Raw genomic sequence first — 22,660 nt, 5'->3', positions numbered from 1 at the left:
CCCTTTAAACACGCTGAATCTTTTTCCTGGCTATCACGAAGGGTTATCCGTGTCCCGCGTCTTTACAATGTATCGCTTCTTGCAGACAAACCTCAAAATGCCACAATTTAATAGTGCTGATGTGTTTTGTCATCGTCTTCGAACACATGCAATTTTTGCTGCATATAGAATCATGCGGTGCACCAACACTTGTAATACTGCTTGTTTTAGCTTCACATGCTGCCAGCGGAGCCGCGACGTAAATGAATTTGCTTCTGACCAAGTGTTTTGCATACGTAAACACTCGAGGAAGCGACTCCCGATGTCCGGCTGACCTGTGCATATTTCGATGGTCAGCGATGTGTTTCATTTATTCTCGAGCGTATTTTATGCTCACTAACGAAACGCTACGTTCTTGCTTGCACTTTCGCGTTGAAGGTGGCAGATCTTCAGTCGCAGATATGAAGATGCACCGCAAGATCGTACAAGCTGCAGTGACTGTTGCACACGCAAAAGCAAAACGCGATGCGTGTATATACTTGCTAGCGCACACATCCACGGCTTCATATCTTCTAGGTATTTGCGAAGCAGCGCGTACTCCACATATAAAGGAAAGTTGTAACGTGGCATGTTCCGACGTGTCATCCTGGTTGAGCATCACGATCCGCCCGAATTGTGTTCAGAAGCGGAAATACTCTGTTCCGTATCAGTTTCGATCATATTGGGTTTGTGCGGTTTCTGTTAAACCGGACATGACCTGTCCTGTATATGAGCTCCATACAGGACTGGCCGCCCTGTCTTATATCCATACCGGACTGGGATGTCATATATAACATGCATACTGGAAATGGTCTGCCCTGTATTAACTCTATACCGGACTGGACCGTCCGGATTGAGATTCATACTGGTCATGACCTGTCTGATATAAACCCGTTTAAGCTTCATACAGGACTGGTGACACTGGCATGATATTTATACTGAATAATACAGGACCTGTTCAAACCCGTTTGTCGGGATACGGGATTTTTCACTAGGGGATACATTCTGTACACATATTCTGTACGCACGACCTTGGCGACATAGCCTATAAACGCTTTTGCATTAGCTACCAAAAACTGCAAAACATTAGCACCATAGTCAGAAGCAAAATGGTATACGTATATTCTGGTTACCTTGCAGGCATCAGTGATGCTAATACTGGGGTATACTACAGAGTCCATTTTAGAAAAGCAAGAGGATCTGAGGTACAAGTTCTTTAAAGAAAGAAGAAATTTCAAGTTTTATTTTCTGAAATTTTTTCACTGTGAGCAAACTTGTGTAATGCAATAAGCCCATTTTGTATAGTATTGTTTAAAAGTGGTTGCAAAGCTACTTGAAGTGCCGTGGCAATTAGGCTTGACGGTAGAAATAAAGCTATGGATGCAGAGGCAAGTCCGATTGGCGTGACGTTGACTTCTATTGGCGTCGTTGTGTTTGCGATAATGGTTTCCAGAAATAAGGTGGCATTTTTCCTGTTTAGGAAAAAAGAGAAGAGACTTGTAAGGACGTAAAATCTGCACGAGGAAGCACATGGCAGCAAACCGAAGTGATAAACGGTATTTTACATTGGTTATTTTCCCGATGCGTTCCTGCTTTTTCTCTTCTTCCTGCTATTCTGCTTTCACCACCAGCTCTGGTGATGTTGAGGGCGAACGGCAGAGTTCGCTGGTTGTGAATCCTCTCAGCGTAAGCTAGAGCTGGTAATGCGAAGGGGAAATGGGATGAAATGCAGCAAAGCTTTGTAAAATAAGGCCCGAGATCGCGCCAGCGTTCGTCCAGCTTTACAAAGAAAATTTTATGCTGCACAGGATGCTGGGAAGACAATATTCAGATTATCCGGGGCTAGACTTGGGCCGAAATCGAAAACGTAAATTCAGTAAATTCGTTACTGTCGGATTTGCAACAATGTTATTGCTCCCGCGTGTGGCTTCCATTGTAGATTCCCTTTCGCGCACATTTATTTTTTTACTCGCTTGATTGTTAATACCTCAACAGGTGCCTCTATTATCTCAAATATGCTCCTTCCAATATATACGTGAGGTACCGCACTTTGTAGACATAATTCGCCACTTTAATCAAGCCCCCAAATGTGCCTGCGTGACTTAGGTGTAGCATGTCTGAGTTGCAATACAATCGCAATACAATTGCCACTTTGCTCTCCCATTTCTATGGAACAATTGACCGAACCACCAAAAATAGGAAGTTCGGGTCGCCTAACACAGAGATTGAACAAGCTCTTCTCGAATGAATAGGGTAGCCCTAACCAAGCATTGTTTCACTCGAGAAATAGGTTTTGGCATCTGAAATACGAGAAAAAACACAAGTTCTTTGAATTTTTAAAATCGTACATTTGGAATGCAGCATGACCAGGCATAACCGCGAATCGAAGACACCTCTTAAAATTTGTCTCGCACACAGACGCGGCCATATACTTAACCCAAAAAGAGGCCGTGATCAGACTGCAGACAAAATAAGCATGACTCAAATAATTGGCTGGATCAGAGATATGAACTCGTGCAAGACCTTGAAAGAAGCCGCCATTGCACTCTCAATGCACTTACACTATATCTACACGATACTGAGGACTTCCAGGCAGCATGTTGAGCAAACGGTTCGGGAATTCTGCCCTAACAGGCAAAATGCACTCTAGAACGCTACCACGTGGACAACAGCAGTCTCTTATTTACATTATTTGGACCTAAGTGCATCCGCCTATTCTTAGCAGTAATCACGCACATGTGCTTGCCCGAGATATCTGGCTCACTGGCAGTAATTGGAGAAAGATGTGCGGGCGCCAGACCTATTAAAGGCAGAGTAAAACCAATTATGAGGAGGTAGTGAGCCCCCTACGTAGCCTGGAAACTTGTAACCGGTAATCTATACACGTATCGCAAAATACAACAGCGGATGCCCTATATTTCCCCACAAAACCTTCAAATGGACAGACGCCCCCACCTGGCACCAGCTCCAGATTCTCACGTACTCTAAGGTTGATCAAAAGCGCCTTTTCGTGTCCGCCGAATGCACCGAATTCTTTCCGTATTGCAACAATTCAAACGCAGTTTTCTTTTTGCTTTATAAGGAGCTTCACGAGTTCCAGGCCTCCAGCCGAAGCTACTCCCAGCAACAGAAGGCCAGAGTTGTCTTCTAGGGAGGCGGCCCATCAGCTCCCAAAAGCCAATCAAACATGCGCGACTACGCCTCCATGGCTAAGCCTGTGTGCTGAGTTTCTACTGCCTCTCATACTCTTCCAAACAGTACTCATTTAGAGACACTCATTGCAGAAATTCCGCAAGCGCATTTCGGTGCTCTAGACACATGCCAAAATCGACCACGAACCAACAGATTGAACTCCAAACTGCGAATGCCCGAGGCCCCACTTTAACGGAACAAGCGCTACAAAGGCTATTGTGCCAGTGAACACGCAGGGCGGCTCCATCACAAGAATTTTGTAATTTAAAACTCCCCAGCTGTGTCCGCGTCCTCCGTTGCAAACCAGCAAGGGCTATTCAAAATAAACGCCATGCTAGAATATTCTTTTTCTAAGATACAAGTTTAGCAGCCACCACACAATTCCGATCCATTCCCACCCATCTTAATGAGCAGGGGCAAACCATTAAGCGCCTCGAAATCCGAGTCACCTCAGTCGAGGACAAACTAGTCGACTATAGCTTTTCAAGATCACCTCTAGCTGTACTGCTGAAACGGCGGTATAATGGCCAGTGCCGTCGTAGCCGGCATCAAAAGGCTTACGGCCGTCTGATACACTGATACACCATTCTTCCTAGTTTAGCTGCTGAAAACAGCCTTGAGCAATCAGTCAATCTGTCTGCAGGTTGCCCAGCAGACTAGACAACGAAGAACCAATCTCCTCCTCTACTTCCGTTCCTCCTGGAATGCTGTCTCGCCCAGCGAAAGCCACCTAGCTTAAGCTAAGCGACATCATGGAGGGAGTGCGGATGCCCGCTCTAGAAGGCTGTTACCGCTAGGACTCGAGCTACTAGTAATCACTGACCGAGCGGGCGTGCCTGATGGCGTCAGCCATCGCCGTCCTGGAATTAGGACACCGAACATATTCGGCGGGCATAAATTACAATTGCCTCTGGATATAAATAAAGGTTCCAAAGTGCAACTCGTTAGCGCTCATTTCTGGACTATGCATTGTAGGCATTGTCGGCGTAGTAGGAGTAACGCGGCTCCTGCCTGCCTTTAATAGTAGAATTCATCGCAACAGGTGGTAGAATGGAGAGATGAATATTTGGAAATCCTTTCTATGCATTTATGAGTAGAGCGAAGACAAGAAGAGAGGGTACTACGTAACTGGTTGTTTATCATAAGTATTTTGACATGCTCGTGCACAGAGCCGTGCATGCTCGTGACTTTTCCCTCACTGCGCCGCCACTGTGCAGATGCTATGGAAACAAGCCTGTAACGCTATCACCGCAGGATACAAAGAACGAAAAGTGGTCATGTCTATGCGATCGGCTGGAACGAATATGCGGTGACTTGCTAGTGAGGCGGTGCGAAATTGATTTTTCTTTCCCATGCAATACGCGCCGCCAATTTGTGGTGTGCATAACTAAGTGCGTGTGGGGCCTAATGTAAGAAACTATAGGGCACTTTGGTAGCCTAAACTGCACTACGCGAAAGAATTTACCGGGCCACATAGACTGCCAGTGACTGCCAATTACGACTGAGACCACACCATTATTTCTTTCTGTGTCAATGTTTTTTGCACTGAGGTACTAGGAGGGCTCTGTTGTACTTCGTCTGTTATCGCTGTTGGCGCTTCCTATCTTACTGTCTTGCTTTCGCCATAAGCGAAGCATTGCGGAGTTGTAAACGCTTTCATTCCGCACATCTCCCCATAGTTCCAGGAGAAGCCTGGAGCCGCTATTGACGCATTCGTTAATTGATCTTCCGCCGTTTGGTGTTGGTGGAATCCTCCTTCCTGCGCTTATGCGAACCGCTTGGAGCGGAATCACCTGGCCGCTTGGCAGCCATCCGACTCACTCATTCGACTGCCACGACACGCCTGGCGAAGGAGCGTACTCGCTCCGCCTGCCGGTGCATGTGACGTCACTCTTGGTATGCATAGCTGAGTCTGCACTTCGGCGCCGCTACCTATCGACGAGGAGGGAGGTGGGGGTGCGCTTGTGCGAAGGAGGGTCACAGCTGGCACTGTTCCAACCTTAGGACTTAACGGACGGTCACTGCGAGTATCAGCTCTTAAAGGCTCTCTCCTTAATAGCGTACGCTGGTGCGTTTCAACCGAATCCTTTGCATTACCTTGATGGGGGTGGGCATGTGCTGCATACAAACATAATAGTTGCCACGGAAGATGGCTGTGGTACTGGTGGACTTTTTAAATGATTTATTTGCTGCTTAATTCTTTTCATTGCCTAATAGAAAAAAAATTCGTAAAGTGGTCGATTAGACGGAGTAACGAAAAAACGTTTTTAAAGAGCGGTCCAAGAAGTATCTTTGGTCACTTATTATAATAATGCACACGCGCTAATAATACGCGGTATGCGATAAGATTTCTATCGAATGAGACGTGTAGTCCCCGTATTAATCTGATGTTTCAGATGAGAAACTGGCAGCAAAGGTGGCTGGCTGGCTGAGCGACACCGACACATGCTGGGCGAGGATATGATGCAATGCGAGACGGTCGACGACGAAAGCGATTTGTTGATCATACCGTCAAAATTGGCCTCGAGGTCAGTGGCGGCCTGAGCAGGCGTGCCTGCCGACAAAGAACGGATATCCAGAGCAGCGTATGCATTAAAGCGAGTATGTTTCATGCCATATTGGAGTCAAACAGGTTTATTTGATGCAGTCACTGTCCATACATTGGCTCTTTCCTCAGCTGCTGCAACAATAGCCTTTGACACCAAAACAATCTTCTTAGTGGCATTCTGGATGTCTGGTCCAACCAGCAAGTAGTATGTGCCCGCGCGATTCTTCTAACAGCGAACTGGAACGAACATTGCTGTTCACGCTGATAACAGTTGATCCTGTGTGACACGGAATGTGCTGTCGCGCTGGTCTGTTGAATCGTCCGCAAAGAAAGCAACTATTGCGGCGAAGAGGAATTAGCGTAGTCCCACATTCACGTAAAAAAAAAAAGAAATCTATAATATGATACCGTGAATGGCAGGGAGTAACACGACGAACTTTGTCGGAAACCTTTAGCGAGCAATAACGACTCACAAGAAGCACACATTATTTCTGTCGAAAACCACGCTGATTGCAAGCAAAAGAATTGTCCGTCCCAGGTGTTTTTTAAAGGCAAGACTCACAACAGTGATTGCGGCACCAGTGTCTACCAACGCGATAGTATTTAGACAACCATGAAGCACAGACAATTAGTTTTTTTAACACAAAGAATGGAAGAGGCGTTGGAGAAAAATGACTATTCCGTGACCTCACCTCCAACAGCCGCAGGACGTAGACTTCTGGAAGTGGCCAAAAAGAGCGGCAGCGTGGTGACGGTGAAATACTTCACTGAATAGGGATGTGAAAATTGCAATCGGAAGCGGGTTATTTGTTTCGGAGTGTTCCTTGTCACGGCGGCCGAGGCGAGGTGGGTTCCAGGGCTGATAGTCATGGAATCCCACCGGAAGTTGGCCCGAGACAGTTGCTTAAGAATGGGGATGTTGGTCATGTTGCTCACGACGCTGGCAATATCGGGAAATGTGCCGAAGACGACCACAATGGTAATACACCGGAGCCTCACGATGAGTTGGTGGACAGTGAAAGTCACCAGGATGGTAGTAGCGGCGACGTGGGGAACAGGTGAAGTCGTTCAAAGGGTGTTAGTAGCTTCGCTGCCGGATACTTGGTCTTCCATGGAGCGGCTTGAAAATACGCCCTATAGGGAGCCAGCTGCTAGATCGCTATAAGCACTATTTCACGGGCATTTGTGGCTCGATCCAGCCTAAGAGGACGGTGATTCAAAAAGCTGCGTCTTGAGTGCACATTCACAGCAGACGGTATGGGCGGTAGGATGTAGGATGTCGGAATTTCTCAGCCAGTTTTTCGTAGATGGTCCACTGGATGTAGACCGCTATGTCATCACGGCTCTAACCCTCTACACTGGTAACAGTTGAGATGTTGGGAGACAACAGAACTCGATGGCGATACACCGAGTTTTTAATACCTCGAACGCCCTGCAATGATGGACGAAGTGGCGAGGTTCTCTGTCTTAACGAGGAAATTGTAACATCTCCTGCAAGTCCGTTTAGAAGGTGGCCAACTTTATCCTCTTCTGCTATGGCACGGGTAACAGTACTACAAAGCTTTAGCACGTATCTTCATCTACATGGTGCACGTCTCACCTGGCCACTGGGCTGGTTGGGCAAGGGTTTGCGCGACAAGGTGCCCCGAAGAACTTTTTAAGTTCATCCCTGAAAATGTATTAAGTGTTGAGGGCATCTTCGTGTTTCTCGAACCACAAGAGTGCAGTGCCCGCAAGAAAGAATACCACATTCGCCAGCTGCATGGTCGTGTCCCTGCGGTTATACTTGCTCCCTCGTTGGTAATTCGTGAGCTACTGTTTGACATCTTCGTCCGGCATTTGAGAAAGCGTACGCGGCATGAGTTGATGCTGCCAGTACCTGATCTGCTCAGGGCAGTCCCGAGGATGTTGTTGACTCGTCCCAGACATCCACACAGGCTCATACTGTTCCCAAGGACGTGGGATCGAATCCCGGCCTCGGCGGCAGCTTTTCGATGGAGGCGAAAAGCAAGGCGCCCGTGTGCTGTGCGTTGTCAGTGCACGTTAAAGAACCCCAGGTGGTCGAAATTTCCGGAGTCCTCCACTACGGCGTCTCTCATAGCCTGAGTTGCTTTGGGACGTTAAACCCCACAAACCAAACCAAACCAAATTCCCCCCCTGTGTGTTCATGGCGGAAAACGATGGCGGTAGCTCGGCCAGGCGGCGATTCTTTCTACCTGTTGATTGGTCATGGACCGATACTTATCAAATGCTCTGAGTGCTACGCAGTAGCGATAGGTAACAATTATTTATTTAAAGGGTTTGGGAGTATCGAGGAACGGTAAGCATACGGTCAGTTATTCAGCCCGCATGCCTCCACGCTACCACCACTTCATCTTCGTCCCACTGCTTCAGAGTGCAACGCATCAGTATAATAATGCGGTAATGAAAACGTACCCATTCAGCCGAATCCCAGTCGCCGCAGGGACTAGAAATTCCTGTTTTAGTTGCAGCGTTAGGAATCAGTAAGAAATTAAATTTCTGTTAATCTTCGGCGCTAATTAGGGGCACTACTCCTGCGCCTTCGAGGGATGTTCTTTATACGAGATCCAAGAACAGTAGGTGATGGCAACAAGTATGTTCATCTCTGTTCGAGGGCATGGGACTGGGAAACCCTTAGCGACCATATCTGGGTATATCCTTTGACGCTAATGTGTCACACTCTTAAGGTGACATTAAATGTGGCGGAAGTTTTTGTCATCCACAGCTATTATTTCATGAAAAACTACAAGCAGAATTTGATCAAGGTAGTGTATTTAAGGCAGGATCGCTTCCGAATTTTACGAAGACTTTATACAAATTATAGAATAATACATTAATAGCATATTGCAACAAGTTTATACCTATTTATGGCACACATGCATTTAAATTCTGAAATTCAGTTTAGGGCACCCATAATGCGCCTTGATATTGGTTGAAAGTATAGCACGATGTCTATATAACTTCCCTGATAAATATTGCCGTCGTGCACGGTTAATTTACCAACTGTTTCGTGATGAATGAAGTATGTTAATGGACGCATCTTAATTTCTGTAGCTGCAGCCAGGCCCTGCGAAGTCAAAACTATATTGCGCATGCCGACGTTTACGTATTTCTGAGACAACATCACCTGACAGTTCCGTTTTTTTTTTTGCCCAGAAGCAAACGTGCGTAGCCGTCAGAACGCTGCAAATTCGCACGAAGCAGCGGCGCAAAGGCATGGCCCTCTGGGGAAAAATGACTATGGACTACATCTTCAACATATACTCACTCGACGAATTCGACGATGACCCGCGCCGAGATAGTGGCGCTGACAGTTGCTCCCAAGTCCACCCAGAAGGTCCGCACTGTAGTCGTGAACTCTATGGTCAGGTTGGTGATAATCAAGTCCAGGTACGCGTAAGATCCGCAGTCGTCGATGCGGACGTCGATGTTGCCCGACTGCCGCAGCCTGGACAGGCCGCTCACGGTGGCATTGGTCACTGTCAATTTAATAAAGGTTGCCAACATGCTTGTAGCGCTCGTGGGTAGCGGTGCCGGGTCCAGGTTATTTGAAAGCACCGCATTTCGCACGCTCAGATCGAACATAGTGCAGTTGCCGCACTGCTCCTCGTCTGCAAAGGGCAAGGGGTTTTCGGTGTTAGAGGTGCGTAGCACTGAACGCGCACCTACGCAATGCAGCTCCTGTTATGCCCAGTAACTGTTCAGACATTCAACACGGATTAAGACGGGTTCATTAAGATAATAATAATGAATTAGCCCTGGTTACAACAAAATCAAGCGATAGCTCTACGGGGAAATATAATTTCGGATTCTAGTCTACTAAACCTTTTCAGCGACATATAATTTGGCATTTCAGCATAAAGCTCAGTTTCTTACAAAGAAGCTAAATAATGTTAATATGCAATGATAAACCTGCAATATATGTAGTGCAGCTGTACGAGGTATAAACGTATCCAACGGTACATGACTTGATGCTGCAGCATAAAGTTGAATTGTTAATCAAACTAACTAAAATATTGCCAGTAGTTTAAATTTAAATTTTTTGCGATCAACCCTACTGGACACAAGCTGGCTATGAATATGTGACTTGATTCTGCAAAAAGCTCATATTTTTCCGGAATAATAATTTAATTTATTTATAAATGAGATCAGTACAAAAGAAAATATATTTTACATCAGCTATCCAAGGACATAGGAGTATGCTGCAGTGTAATATTCGTCTCCTAAACACAGCTAATTACGGTAATTAAGTAGGACATGTTTATTATGCAGTGCAATTATGCTCGGCACAAGATACCCAGCCATATAACACTTGCGGCTATCATATTCTGCATAAGCTACAGAACCCCTGTGGACATATTCTGCGTGCAGACACTCCGCATACGCCACGCATCAGTCAAGTATGTTACGTATTAAAAAAACCTTTATACACGTAAAGCTCCACCATGTAAGCGAGGCTCTCCGCGAGAGCTCGCTGCGCTAGGTCACGGGCGCTCGTTTTTCGGCTTTTGCCTGAATTGCAGCAAAGCGGATCTGTTCGAACTTCGAAAGCGAAAACGATCGCACTTATAGCACTTAATCATTACACACGGGTTTCTGCCATACGATATAATCGGCGGAATTCCATGGGATATATACGGGTGCTTTGTTCCATCCCCTTAGTGCATGGAATACGGCGGGAGACGGCAGAATGAAGTTCCTATCGCCACAACTGGCAAGGTAAGCGCAGTGATCTGCGGTGAACAGTCGCTAAGGAACAACGCCGCCTGCAGGGTAAAAGTACAACTTGAAGGAACTTGAAGGTTTTTTTTCGTCGTCTTCAACAAAAAACACTGTAGTAAACGTTATAAAAATATAAAACAACGAATAGTTCCAAGAAACCTGCTATTCTTTCTTCTTGGATTCATTCATTCGTTATTGGATTACCTAAGGGCTAAATAACTGGGCGTTAGTGGTTCAAAACGCTGTTCTATGTACAATCGGTATTTCTTCACTTCAAGGCATCATGTTTTGTCAGCTGTAAGATTTTGATCAGTACCATATATTCGGAGATGCAAAATGCATGGCTCTTTTTAATTCCCGACAAGTTAAGTTAATATTGCTCAAAAGACGACAAAGAATTACAATGTTTTCATATTTTACTTGAATTGAAAATATGTGTGCTGCTCAAGAATAGACGACCACAATCGCACTTTAAGCTAGAGAATATGCAAAGGTCGTTGAAAAATTTGTGATGTGTTCATGAAAGTTTAGATTGTTTATCTCTTATTGAGTGGTGTTTTTCTTCATGCGTTTTGAACAAGGTCAAATGGTGCCGTCGCCAACGATAAGTTCTTGAGGAAATATTTTTGGCTTCGACCGCTCAGTTTGCGGTGGCTTGGTATTTTTTTTTTTTTAACCAATCGAAGACAGTCGAACGCAAAGTCTAGGAAGTCTGGCTTGCAATGGATCCTCCGGCAACTGGCGTCTTTTATGGATGCTTGTTGTACTAGCCATGCATAGCAACTTTGTTATAAAAGAATTTTCGTTTTACGTTCGACTTTGAATGTCACCGGCTGCATTAAAAATAAGGCCGAATTCAGAAACTTTCCCTGTTTACTTAATTGAAGGTGAAAACTGATAACTCCAGGGGGTTAATTACATCCCGTGGAAACGCAGTGCGTGTTTCTCTCCGTCACTTCCGCTTCATTAAAAGACACTTTTCTTAACAGGTTGGTAATCCTGGAGTGAGCGCATGCCTGTTCTAGTGACGTGCGTAAGAAAGCCATCAATACATGAACCGTGAAATGGCTGAAAAGAGGCAGAGAACACCTGTATATTTCTTTGACAAAGATGAAGGAGGCGTAGCTGAACAGAGTTTTGCGCGTGACAACAGTAGGTGCAAAGCACCCTCCTCCTGCTGTTCAAATACACTCCCAATAAAAATTCAACCGTTCACCACTACACCGCCTAACCAAATGTCACCACAATCGCATCACCCCTAAAGCGGGATTCACACGGGGGATTCCGACGAGGATGGGTGTGGAAAGGAGGTGTACGACGTCACGGGTTGTGCAAACTCACCCCCAATCCCGAACTCGCACAATCCCGAACTCGTACAGTCGTCGAAGAGAGACGTCGACTGTTTCAAGCCGCACGCAGCAGGAGAGAAACGGAGAAGTGCACACGACAGCCATTTCTGACCAACTACCGTTTTTTTACCAGTCAGAGAAATAAGTTCAGTGAAAAAAGCAAGTAAAATAAAATAAACAAACTCGTCCGAAATGGAAGGGGACCGCGGAAGAAGAGTCGAATACAAAATGCCCGGGTGGTTTACATCTGATCTGCTCGCACCCCGCGGTGCGCTTCTTTTTTCCTCTCGGGGACTCTCAGGGACTCGGGGAGCGTTTGTACCAGCCGGCTGAGATGTCCCCCAGCCCGGAGACGGCGGCCGGCGGAACGTTTAATCTAAACTATCTTTTCTCCCTGTCGTTCACCTCTTTGATTTCTTCTACCGGTCTCCTTACTATCTCTTTATTTCCGCCGCCCCAGTTCAGGTGCTTCAGCTCATTTCGATGGCAGATACCGGGGCAGGCAAAAAATCTTTTCCTTCCTTTGTTTTTGTTATTTCATTCTATTATAATAGGGAACCACTTACTACTACGCCTAGCAGCCTCTCGAAGGCGTGATGTCAGCGCAGTCGCCCTCGCTTAGAGAGGGATTTGAGCGCTCGTGTGAATGCCGCTTAAGGCACACAGGTCATCAGCTATATCTAACTAATAACTGTATATTACTGATATTGCTGATATGCCTACAACTGATGGTTTCGTCTTGCAAACGTTTGTTTTCCTTTTCATTTCCTAAGGGTTAGGCATTTCCAAAGTGTGCGCTCGAATAACAATTGTGCAGCACGTATGCTTACTTTAAACTTTAAAACAATAAATCGCTCTGGGAAAAACTTTTGAGGCCACATGACGGGGCTTTTCGTCCTCTTCATGACATAAGCAAACTTAAGTTATACCCCGATAGACCTATCACACTTGAGCGACTAGTACATATGAAACCACCACCTCACAAAGTGTTAGGTTAGCCGACTGTTTGCTCCTGCAAACGTTCTTTTCCCTTTTTTTCCCCAACGTTCAGGCCTTTCTAAAGTGTTCGCTCAAACAATCGTTGTGTAGAATGTATGCCCACTTTCAACATAAAAAAACAAAAAAAAAAAAAAACAAAATAGCTCTGGTGAAAACGTTTGAGTCCACATGACTAGTTTCTCCGTGACATAGAAGACATAAGGTACCCCAAGAGACCTATACACACTTGGAATACAAGTACATATGCAACCGCCACCTCACAGAGTTAGGTTATAAGAGTGACGTACTCTTTTTACTGTATGGGAGAAAAGAAGAACTTGTGTTGGGGATTTTTGGCTGAGGAATAAGTGACATTTCTTGCTCAAATACGCATCTCTTCCGTACACTATTTCTGTATTATTTCTTGATTGGCCGCATGCGCATCTCGGCGAGTTATGCGTAATAGTTTATTTGAAAAAGAACTCACTCGTTTCTTCTTCGCTTCGTTGGGACAGTTTCTTCAGCTGCTCTTCTATCCCCTGCTGAATTCGCTGAGGCAAGATTTTATTCACTTTCCAGTTCAAGTACTTTTCGAGGGGCCATTTAATCAAGTTAAACATGCGCAATGCTCCACCAAGCACCCGGAACCGCAAGCCGAATCGCTCCGTGTTGTTGAGCTCAAAGTGTGTTGGGTGCAGCATATTGTCTGACCTATTGAAAACGACGGGAAAAGAACAAGTTAGAATTCATCGCAATTTGCTGCTAACGAGTAAGAAGTGCGCACTGACAGCATGGGCGTTGCAAAACGTAGTTAGACGAATATCAAGAGTGACGGCGATACCATTAGCGCCCATGTTTCTACAGCCTAAAAACCTTCTGAGTGCTGGGCGTCCTATTATGTCAGGCCTGCAGAGTCGAATGTTAGCTCTGGGTGGTCAAATGCTTATATATGCTCATGTGCCCCTCCTTCCTCTAGCCGTGCACTCAAAGTCATTTTCACCGCTCCACTTCAATTACAGGAGCTTCATTTTAACAATTAAACTAAAGGTAGGAGGCAAATGCTGGGCGCAGAATGTTTTATGAAGGCTTAATACACCTTTTAGAAAATAAATGTAGAGAAAATGAGGCGCTTATACTGAAACAAAAATTCTTTATTTCACTCACAGCATGCAATCTCGAGAGGGGACACAAATACAAAAGCGACAATATGCTACTTGGAGGACCATTGGGCCGGTTTAAGAGCACACACAGTTCGATAACAAAAAAAATAAGGAACACACACATTAGCAACAGTAGAAACAATTTGAACAGGCCGCACATGTTACCAGGATATTACTATTGATTTTTCTGTTCAATAAAATGGGAGAATAATATTAGGATCTCCTGGAAGGGAGTTAAGGAGCTTACTCAAGTTGTGATGTATTCATTGATATAGTAATTATTGCGTAAAACGGTATGGACCAAAACGGTTGCTTACGAGGAGCAAAATATGGAATGTAATGAATCATACGAAGCTTTTGGCATATATGAGATACATTCAAAGGGAGCCAACAGCCATTGACACCAACGAACGCATAGGAAAGATTTTAAATTTTTGCTCATCATTGAGCAGTGATGGTTTAATCATGAAGATGGACGTTTATAAAGTAGAATAAAAACGCATGTTTCAAATCGAAGCTGAGCCCACGATCTCCAAATTTCGCCTCCAGTGTTCTGCCGATAGAGCTACGGTGGCATTTTCTATTTGCGACTGACAATGAAAAACACAGTGCACATTATTCTCTTGGGATACACAGGATATTAAAAAAGGACCTACCAATTATACGATATGGTAAACGGCCCCTCTCCGTTCCCAATCAAGGGGTGCGAAATATAACTTTTCTCATTATTTTGCTTCCATATTGCATGGAAAACAATATTGGCTGTAAGACACGCAGGGAGTATTTCATTGAAACTGCGACTTGCCTGAAACAAAGCTAAAAATTCCCAGAATGAGGAACCTGAATGAATGCCAGATTCCATCCAGCTGGCTAACCTAAAACGTTTCTAAAACACAATGTAGCCTTACTTTTCGCTCGCGCTTTTCTTGGTATTGTACTTTATATGGAATATTCTCTCCAATAATTTATAATTGTAAACTGACTTAAGGCGGCGACTGTTAAGCTTTCTTTCTATGTTCATAGGTATATCGGTTTCGTGTAGTCTTTTCTTGAGAGTCTCTGACAGTGCTACCCTCGTACATCGCGCTGGGCGTGGAATATCCTGTGCTATCACGAAAAAAAAAACTGTGCTTTCATTAGTGTCTCTTTCTATTGGATTTGTTTTTCCATCGTTTGCTTCCTGGTTTTCTCTACGAAGACTTCGAATTTGGCGGCTTAAAAAAGTAAAATGTTAAACAGTCCTCACTGTAGCTCAGTGGTTAAGCACCGGAAGCGAAATTCGAAAGTCGTTGGCTGGGATGCCACCGGCAACATGCATGCTTTTGTCCCGCTTTCTATTCGCTCATCTTCGCGATTGAATCATTACTCCGTAACGAAGAAAAAAAAAATCCCATATTATTTCCTTTTTTATCAGCAAAAGTTGGCTCTCTTTTTATGTTTTAACTTCAATTAATCGAATATGGCTTCGAGAAGTGCATGTAAAAATGCCTACACTTTACTGTTGAAGCTCGGAAGTAGCATGAACGTTTAAAGTGATGTCCCAAAAAATGAATGGAAGTATGCTTTACAAACAGCCTGTCTCTTTACAAATGTTTTGAGCTTCGTCTATCAGACATATTTGTCGTCATATCCGGTGTCGTCATTTTCTCTAGAAAGCAAAGACAATTTTATTGTTCCACGTATTTCAAACATTTCGCAAGAAGTCATTCTGAAGAAAACTGGAAAACTTCGGCTATTGTTCTGTTCGGAAAATTTACTGAGCGCATGCTTCATTGGTAGTGTAGCAGCCTGCGGATATACTTGATTTCCTTTAAAACCTTCGAAGTTATTGCTACCCATGGCGTCCACCGATGATTTGAGTAAAATTCCAGCTGTGCAGGGAGGCCCATCTGCGTTTCCAGCTAGTCGCTCTCTTTTGTCCCTGAGCGGACAGATTGATGAATAGGTGCATTCTCTGTGAGTGGGCGGAATAGCATAGCACGGTCGCACCAGGTATTTCGAAGTACGCAGTTGTTTCCCTGTAAACAACTATGTTGTTTTAGGTCGTGATGTAAATGCATTTCACTTGAACTTCTAGAGGTCACTGAGTGACTGGCGTTAACAAGCGCTCAACAAAGGCATTGTTTTACGACGGGTTACATACTTGGGAAAAGAAAATAACTAAGGTGTATTCATAGATTCTTAAACTGAATGCTATTTTCCTTTAAAAAGTAAAGGACGTTTTTAAGGCCGCAAGAAAATAACAAGAAATCGCTGTGATTTAACCCTGCTAAAGCCAGATGAAGCGAAAACTTTATGACCATTATCATTATCATTATTCACCACTACTATCATCATCATCATCATCATCTTCTTCTTCTTCATTAATCATTATCAACTAAATGCACCGTTACTGTCTTCCCTACTATCATCATTATCATGCCACAAACTGCAGCGTCATTATCAGTGCTTTACTATCATTATGATCATTATTCCTTAGTGCATCGTCACTGTCATATCCACTATCATCCTCAAGCTAATCACGGAGAATTATGATCTTTCTCACGAGCCAGGCGTAGTTCCATGCATTTCACAAAACCCTAGCTCTGTTGTCTGGTTGTGAATACTGCAATTTCTACACTGGTTTTAGTTTTCCAAACAGGACTGCAGTTTCTTTGCTCCACACTCTGTCGATCTTCGTGAGTTTTTGCCACGGTCTCCACTAAATATTTATACACAGATCAGATTGAGGGGTAACAATGGCGGAAATTATTGTGTTTTGGATTGGACTGCACATTTCACTACTGAATAGTTTTGGTTTGTATTGCAGTGTGCTCGTTATATTGCAGCCAAAGCTACATTGGCCGCGATGCAGCGATTTCGCCGTGACATCAACATCCACTGTGGTTGCAGCGCTCTTACCGCCGCTGCCTTATAATCACCTCCTCGCCATTTAGCGTGTATACGACCGCAGCATTTCGCCGTGTGTAAGACAGGCCACCAGTGCCCATGCGCGTAAACCGGAGGGGAGCAACAGTTGCGCTGCGCATGATATCAAAGTGCAGAGAAACAGCAAAAGAATGCGCGTTATAGCGAATTGGAGTGGGAGAGCAGGTGCACTCGAGAGCATTCGAAAGGGCTCTCAGACAAGAGGGCGCCCTCCAGTGGGAGAGCAGGGGTAGAATCACTGGCTTCCAATTGTAAAGGAGAAGGGCTTTACCTCTACTGAGAGCAGTTGAGTGCACTCCCAGCTGCTCCCTCGTCTAAAGCGAGTGTAGAGGAAGTGACATGGCATAAAGCGTCATATCCGCGCCATCGTTATTTTTTTCTCTTGAGTCGGCGACGCTCAAATGGTGGCTGCAAAGCGTCGGCGCTCGGCGAGCTCGATCAGAATAAAGCGAATTTGCGTCAGGAGCGGAAAGCATTCCTCAGGTGCCGTACGCATGTTTGAGATTCGCTGCTGGAGTCGAAAGGGCCAAAGGAGGCAACTCGCCGCGCTGTGAGAACAAAGGCATACAAAACAAGCCGTTCTTCACGGAGCGTTGGCCTCTCCTCGGGTTGCAACTGCAGCCGCTGCGGGCAGGCGGAGAATGCTGGGGAGCGAAGTGCGGTCACGCGGTCGTGGCGCGCTGTACTCGACACGCAGAGAGCGTTCCCGTGGGAGAACAGTTAGACCCTGGCTCGGCGTGCTCCTGTTACTGCTCTGCAATGCTCAGTTCCTCTACTCTCGTCCCTCCAACCGAATGCGCCGTTAGAAGGCGAAGAGAGCAGCGGAGACGCTCGCGAGAAGCCGTGCACCACGCCGTATGGCGTGCAGCCGGGAAGGTAGGAGGAGAGATAGCAGCTGGCGCGCGTAGCCGCGCTGTATAAAATGATGGAGTCGTGGAACGAGAGTTGGAAAGGCCTAAACAAGGCAGGCTTATGCGTTGGAATGAAAACAGGCGAAGGCGACGAACTGATGAGACCTAGCTAGGAAACCACACTAACCTGGACGTGCGATCAAGATTAACTAAGGCTAACCAAGCTATGCGTTAGCTTTCGCTACGTATACTTTGGCATAGACAACCTAAGCCACAGCCAACTTTTATCGCATTATCTCGCCTTGAAGGCAATAAAGATATAAGAAGCCTTGCGCGGAGTAGTGGTTTGCGCGCTCGGCTGGGAGTCAGAAGGATTACCGTTGAAGGCGGAGTTTTCAATTTTGCTGACCTGATGGCTGCGGCGATGCACATGCGATATATATGTTCGCCGTTCTTGACGTTACCCCTCACATTACCACATTATGGTGCGACAATATGGGTAAAGAACGGTATTTGCTTTAGCCACACTTTGTATTCTGGCTCACAGAAGGTGAAACGTAAGCCGTCGCTGACCTTGGCCCTATCTGGCACAGTGAAGCTTTCGCTTCAAGAACAATATAGAAAGCTAGGTTGCAGAAAATCCACTACCCTTCTTACTAACAGCGCTCAGTTTCAGTAGCACCTGCTTCAGAGATAATAACGTATTGTTTTCAGAGGGGAAAACCAGCATGTGCAAAAAAAAAATGCAGTAAAACATGAGTGTGTAGGGAACACACGTTACTAATTTTAAATAGCACATCAAGCAGAAAGTTTACATAGACACATTGACATTGTATCACGCGACCAATCTTCGCCCAATCGTGAGGTCATGACAGCAGACTTGCAAAGCGTGCTCAACTGATAAAAAAAGCGGCGCACCCTGCTGCTTCTGCTCTACGCAATGCTGTCTAACGCCGTGTTATGTAATCTGTAAATAAGCGTCTCTAACGTGGCTTACTTCCTCTCGAAGGCTGATGAAATAAATGACCTTTCCTAACTGTGCCGTAATCCCTATTGCAAAGTGAATAGATTAATAGTTGCAACACGACGGCCGCGCCCCTGATGACAGAGTTTTTAAATACGCCCGGAAGCGGAGCCGACCGTGTCGTCTGCAATATATATGTTGCTATGCAGTCGTTGTGTAATGAATTCATTTTCGCACGGCGTTTGCATTGCTGCATAAATAGCATTTGCTGACAATGCATTTCAACACCAACTATACGAGGCATCTGAAGCAAGTATTTTCTTGGTTAAACGCTTGAATACTGTGACGAACACGCTGAGGGATGTATTTACTCGTCCCAGGTCGGCAAGCAATGCTACCGAGGGCTTGCAGTTTTATTTACCTACGCGTTAAGAGCCGTTTGTGATTCCTGTCTTATATTTCGATATAAAAGCACCTTAAACAAAGTCGACGCATCATCGTGAGTATTCTAACGATCGCTACCATTCGCGTTTATGTACAAGAAAAAAGACATGTTAGTTATTGAGCAATGCTTTAATAGTTCCCTTATTTTATGCATTGCTGTATATCTTTGGCGCACTTACTTTATCATTTCATACTTCCTGAGTGGAAAGTGAAGACGGAATGATGAGCATCAGTTATAAAATTTAATGAATGAAACATGGTGCTCCAAGTGCATGGTACGCCTAGACGCTGTGTTTATCGAGAGCCGTACGTATCTCAAAATATTTTTTTATAACCTTTATATAATTCTGTTTTTTTTATATAAGTTCATAAGCTTTATGAAGCGTAGAAGTTATCGAAGTTATTAAGCGCTCGGTGCATTTTTTGTCAGCAATATAGGACTGCACAAACTATGAAACACGTCATCTCGACGATCTAATCTATCATCACGACCAATCACGTGGGGGATGCTTGAAGCATGGGAGTGCTTAAAAAAGAATTGCAGTTAAGAGCAGAAACTTATTGCATTGTCGGTCACCGTTCGCTTCTTGCATTCATTAGGTCTACCTATATTCAGCTTGAACAAGCGAGCCTTCGTAACCAATGAGCAGCACAATGAGCAATGAGCAATGTCTCTCCTGCAGCAGTAAGTCCTGGGTTCGATTTTCATCCCTATTCAATGTTGACTCAGTTTTCGTTTCCGCTAAATTATTTCCTTTTTGTTACGGGACTTCTCTGAGAATTTCACCGTCAGTCTGAAAATTTAAATCTGCGCCTGAATTTTAATGTTCGATCGGGGTTCCTCTTCACAGCCAAGGACGACGGCGATGAGGCCGGAGTTTGTATGACATGGAACAATTAGCGATTCCGCGTTAAGGTCTTCATCTTGTGAATTCAGCTGAGGAAGTGATATACCTCTCACAGAACGGTGCTGCATGATGTAGTCGCGAGGTGGCGCAGAGTCTCCCATATACGGAGCCGAGGTGCTTCCCTACACGCACATATATATTGAGCTTGGAAAGCAAAGGTTGGGAAAATTAGAAAGAAAGTGAAAACGACGAGTATTTTGAAGTAATTGATCAGCCGATGCAGCATACTCTCAATGAAGTGGGACGCCTCAACATTGCAGCTAGTCATTTAGCACTTGTTTGTAGCAGGCACCTGGCTCGTGTACGTATTAGTTTCTCCTAAATGTCTGCAGCATCATCGATGTTTCGCTCCTACACCAAAGGGTACCTTAATTTTATGCTTCAGGCCCCCGTAGAAGAAATCGGCAGGAGCTAGAAAAGCAACAAATTATTTGTGGTTTAGCTCTGGTTAATCCTAGTTGAATTACGAAAGCAACGGCGGAAGCTTCTTTTGCCTGCTCCATTATTCTCCTATCATGCCCTATCAGTGTAAGGTGCTATATTATTGGGGACACTTAAGATCATCCTTTAAGGGTATGACGCGAGAGCGTAAGCTACCAGCCCACATATAAAGTCACGCTTCAACCAAGCCGCATAGACGTGCCTGCGTGTCGTAGGAGGAGGAGGAAGAAGATGAGGAGGAAAGGTAGGGAGGTTAACCGGTAAAGGAACTGGTAACGAGAATGCAAACGTTTCTGGCAGGTTGATTCTGATATCGCCCTCCCGTATGAAAGGAGCGACCCGAGGTGGAAGCTCCTGCCCGTGGCATAGGGGTAACGTACATTCAAAAGTAATGGAAGGCTGGCTTTTTTATGAGGCGACCGTAGCTACGCCTCCTCACGGTGTAGCTGCGGTCACCTGAAATCTCGCTTTGGTTGTCGGAGTATTGCTTTCGCCATAAAAAACATACATCGTCGCTGCTAACGTCGGTAATTCTCACAGCGACCCACCAGCACCGGTAACGTGTAGCCCGGAAGAACGTTCGAAAATGACACTCAGTAGTGGTTGCGCGCGGGCTAGTCGGTTAGATGAACCTGCTGAATTCCAGCGCTGCATATTCACTCACAAACACACACAAGAGATCACAGGAAGACGTTCACACCGTTGAAGAACTCACTACCAACTGGCTATTATTTGTGATATGAAGAAGAAGAAGGAACCATAACAAAAAAAAAATGGTTTGGTTTGTGGGGTTTAACGTCCCAAAGCGACTCAGGCTATGAGAGACGTCGCAGTGGAGGACTCCGGAAATTTCGACCACCTGGTCGGTTTTTTAACGTGCGCTGACATCGCACAGTACACGGGCGCCTTGCTTTTCGCCTCTATCGAAAAGCGGCCGCCGATGTCGGGATTCGATCCCGCGTCCTTGGGAACAGTAGTTGAGTGCCGTAACCACTGTTCCAATCCGGCGGGGCAAAGAAAAGACATAAGGGTACTATAAAAAGAAGAAGAAAAACTGGGAAAATTCAGAAAAAAATGAAAAAAAAAATAAAAATTATGAAGGGACACATAAAACGAATATAATGGCAAATTGCGCCTATCTTTTTGCCCTATTGTCCACACGAAGCAGAAGCGATTCCTTCTTGCTGAGCGCCACAGATTTTCGTGATCAGGCTACAGAATGTTTGCCCCTTGAATCCTGTTGGGTGGTGTCCTTTCCACAACGAGAGAGCAATGGCTCCCCAGGTTTTCTGGAGCTGCAGAACTGCCGCGAAGGTGTTGTGTACAAGATTCCTTTGACATGTGTGAGGGCGTATGTGGGGCAGACTGGCCGATGCCTCAATGAGTGGTAAAGGGAGCACAGCAACGCGTGGGCAGCATTGTCGGCCCCAGGAAACCTGGCGACCCATTTCTCTTATTGTGGAAAGGACGCCACTCAACAGCACCCAAGGGGTACATGTGTAGCCAGGTTCTCGGAAACCAAGGTGCTGGCTCGGGCTAAAGACGCTTGCGGGTGATTTAGGGCTCAGAAGGGGAATGCGTGAGGGTTGCGTCAGTGGCTCTCAGCAAGAAGGAATTGCTTCTGCTTCCCGTGGAAGAAGATAGGCGCAATTTGCCAGTCTTTTCGTTTTATTTGTTCGTTGAGAATTTTTTCTTCATTCCTTTTTTTCCGGACTTTTTTCAGTTTTCTTCTTCCTATTATTCTATCCTTACGTCTTTTTTTGTCATGTTTCCTTCTTCTTCTTCATACCACAAATTATATCCGGTTGATAGTGTGAGCTTCACCGGTGTGAATTCGTCTTGCAGTGATCTCTTGTGTGTGTATGTGTTTTCGAGTGACTATGCAGAGCCAGAATTTATATGGCTCGAAAATGACCGCTAGGGGGCTCTCACTGCATGGTACCCCTATAGGCGGTCCACGGGAGAATCGGGTTTAATATTCCGAAGCAGCTTAGGCCATGAGTTATTCCCTCCGGCCCCGCCGCCGAGGTCGTCCGGAGTTTCTCCATCGCAGCTATCACCTCCGTGGAGGCGATATCCGCGTCTAGTGCCTCATTCTTCGCTCCAATATATCGAGGGGGTGCCTTCCCATCTAGT

General features: G+C 45.3%; 1 protein-coding gene across 1 annotated transcript in view; it reads right to left on the bottom strand.

The window, feature by feature from the left end:
* Window positions 1-1,252: 1,252 nt before the first annotated feature.
* Window positions 1,253-22,660, bottom strand: part of LOC146200128 (uncharacterized) — a 35,968-nt gene continuing 14,560 nt past the window's right edge. The window contains exons 3-5 of the mRNA XM_084592276.1: window positions 13,316-13,539; window positions 9,048-9,390; window positions 1,253-1,490 (exon numbers count right to left, since the gene is read on the bottom strand). Of these exons, the coding sequence (XP_084448402.1) occupies window positions 1,253-1,490; window positions 9,048-9,390; window positions 13,316-13,539 (805 nt within the window). The remainder of the gene's footprint in view (window positions 1,491-9,047; window positions 9,391-13,315; window positions 13,540-22,660) is intronic.

This window comes from Amblyomma maculatum, chromosome 2, assembly GCF_055883805.1.
Source record: "Amblyomma maculatum isolate TAMU_Amacu chromosome 2, ASM5588380v1, whole genome shotgun sequence".
Classification (NCBI taxonomy): domain Eukaryota; kingdom Metazoa; phylum Arthropoda; class Arachnida; order Ixodida; family Ixodidae; genus Amblyomma; species Amblyomma maculatum.
The sequence above is the reverse complement of the archived record's forward strand: the minus strand, read 5'-3'. Positions and strand labels throughout refer to the sequence as shown.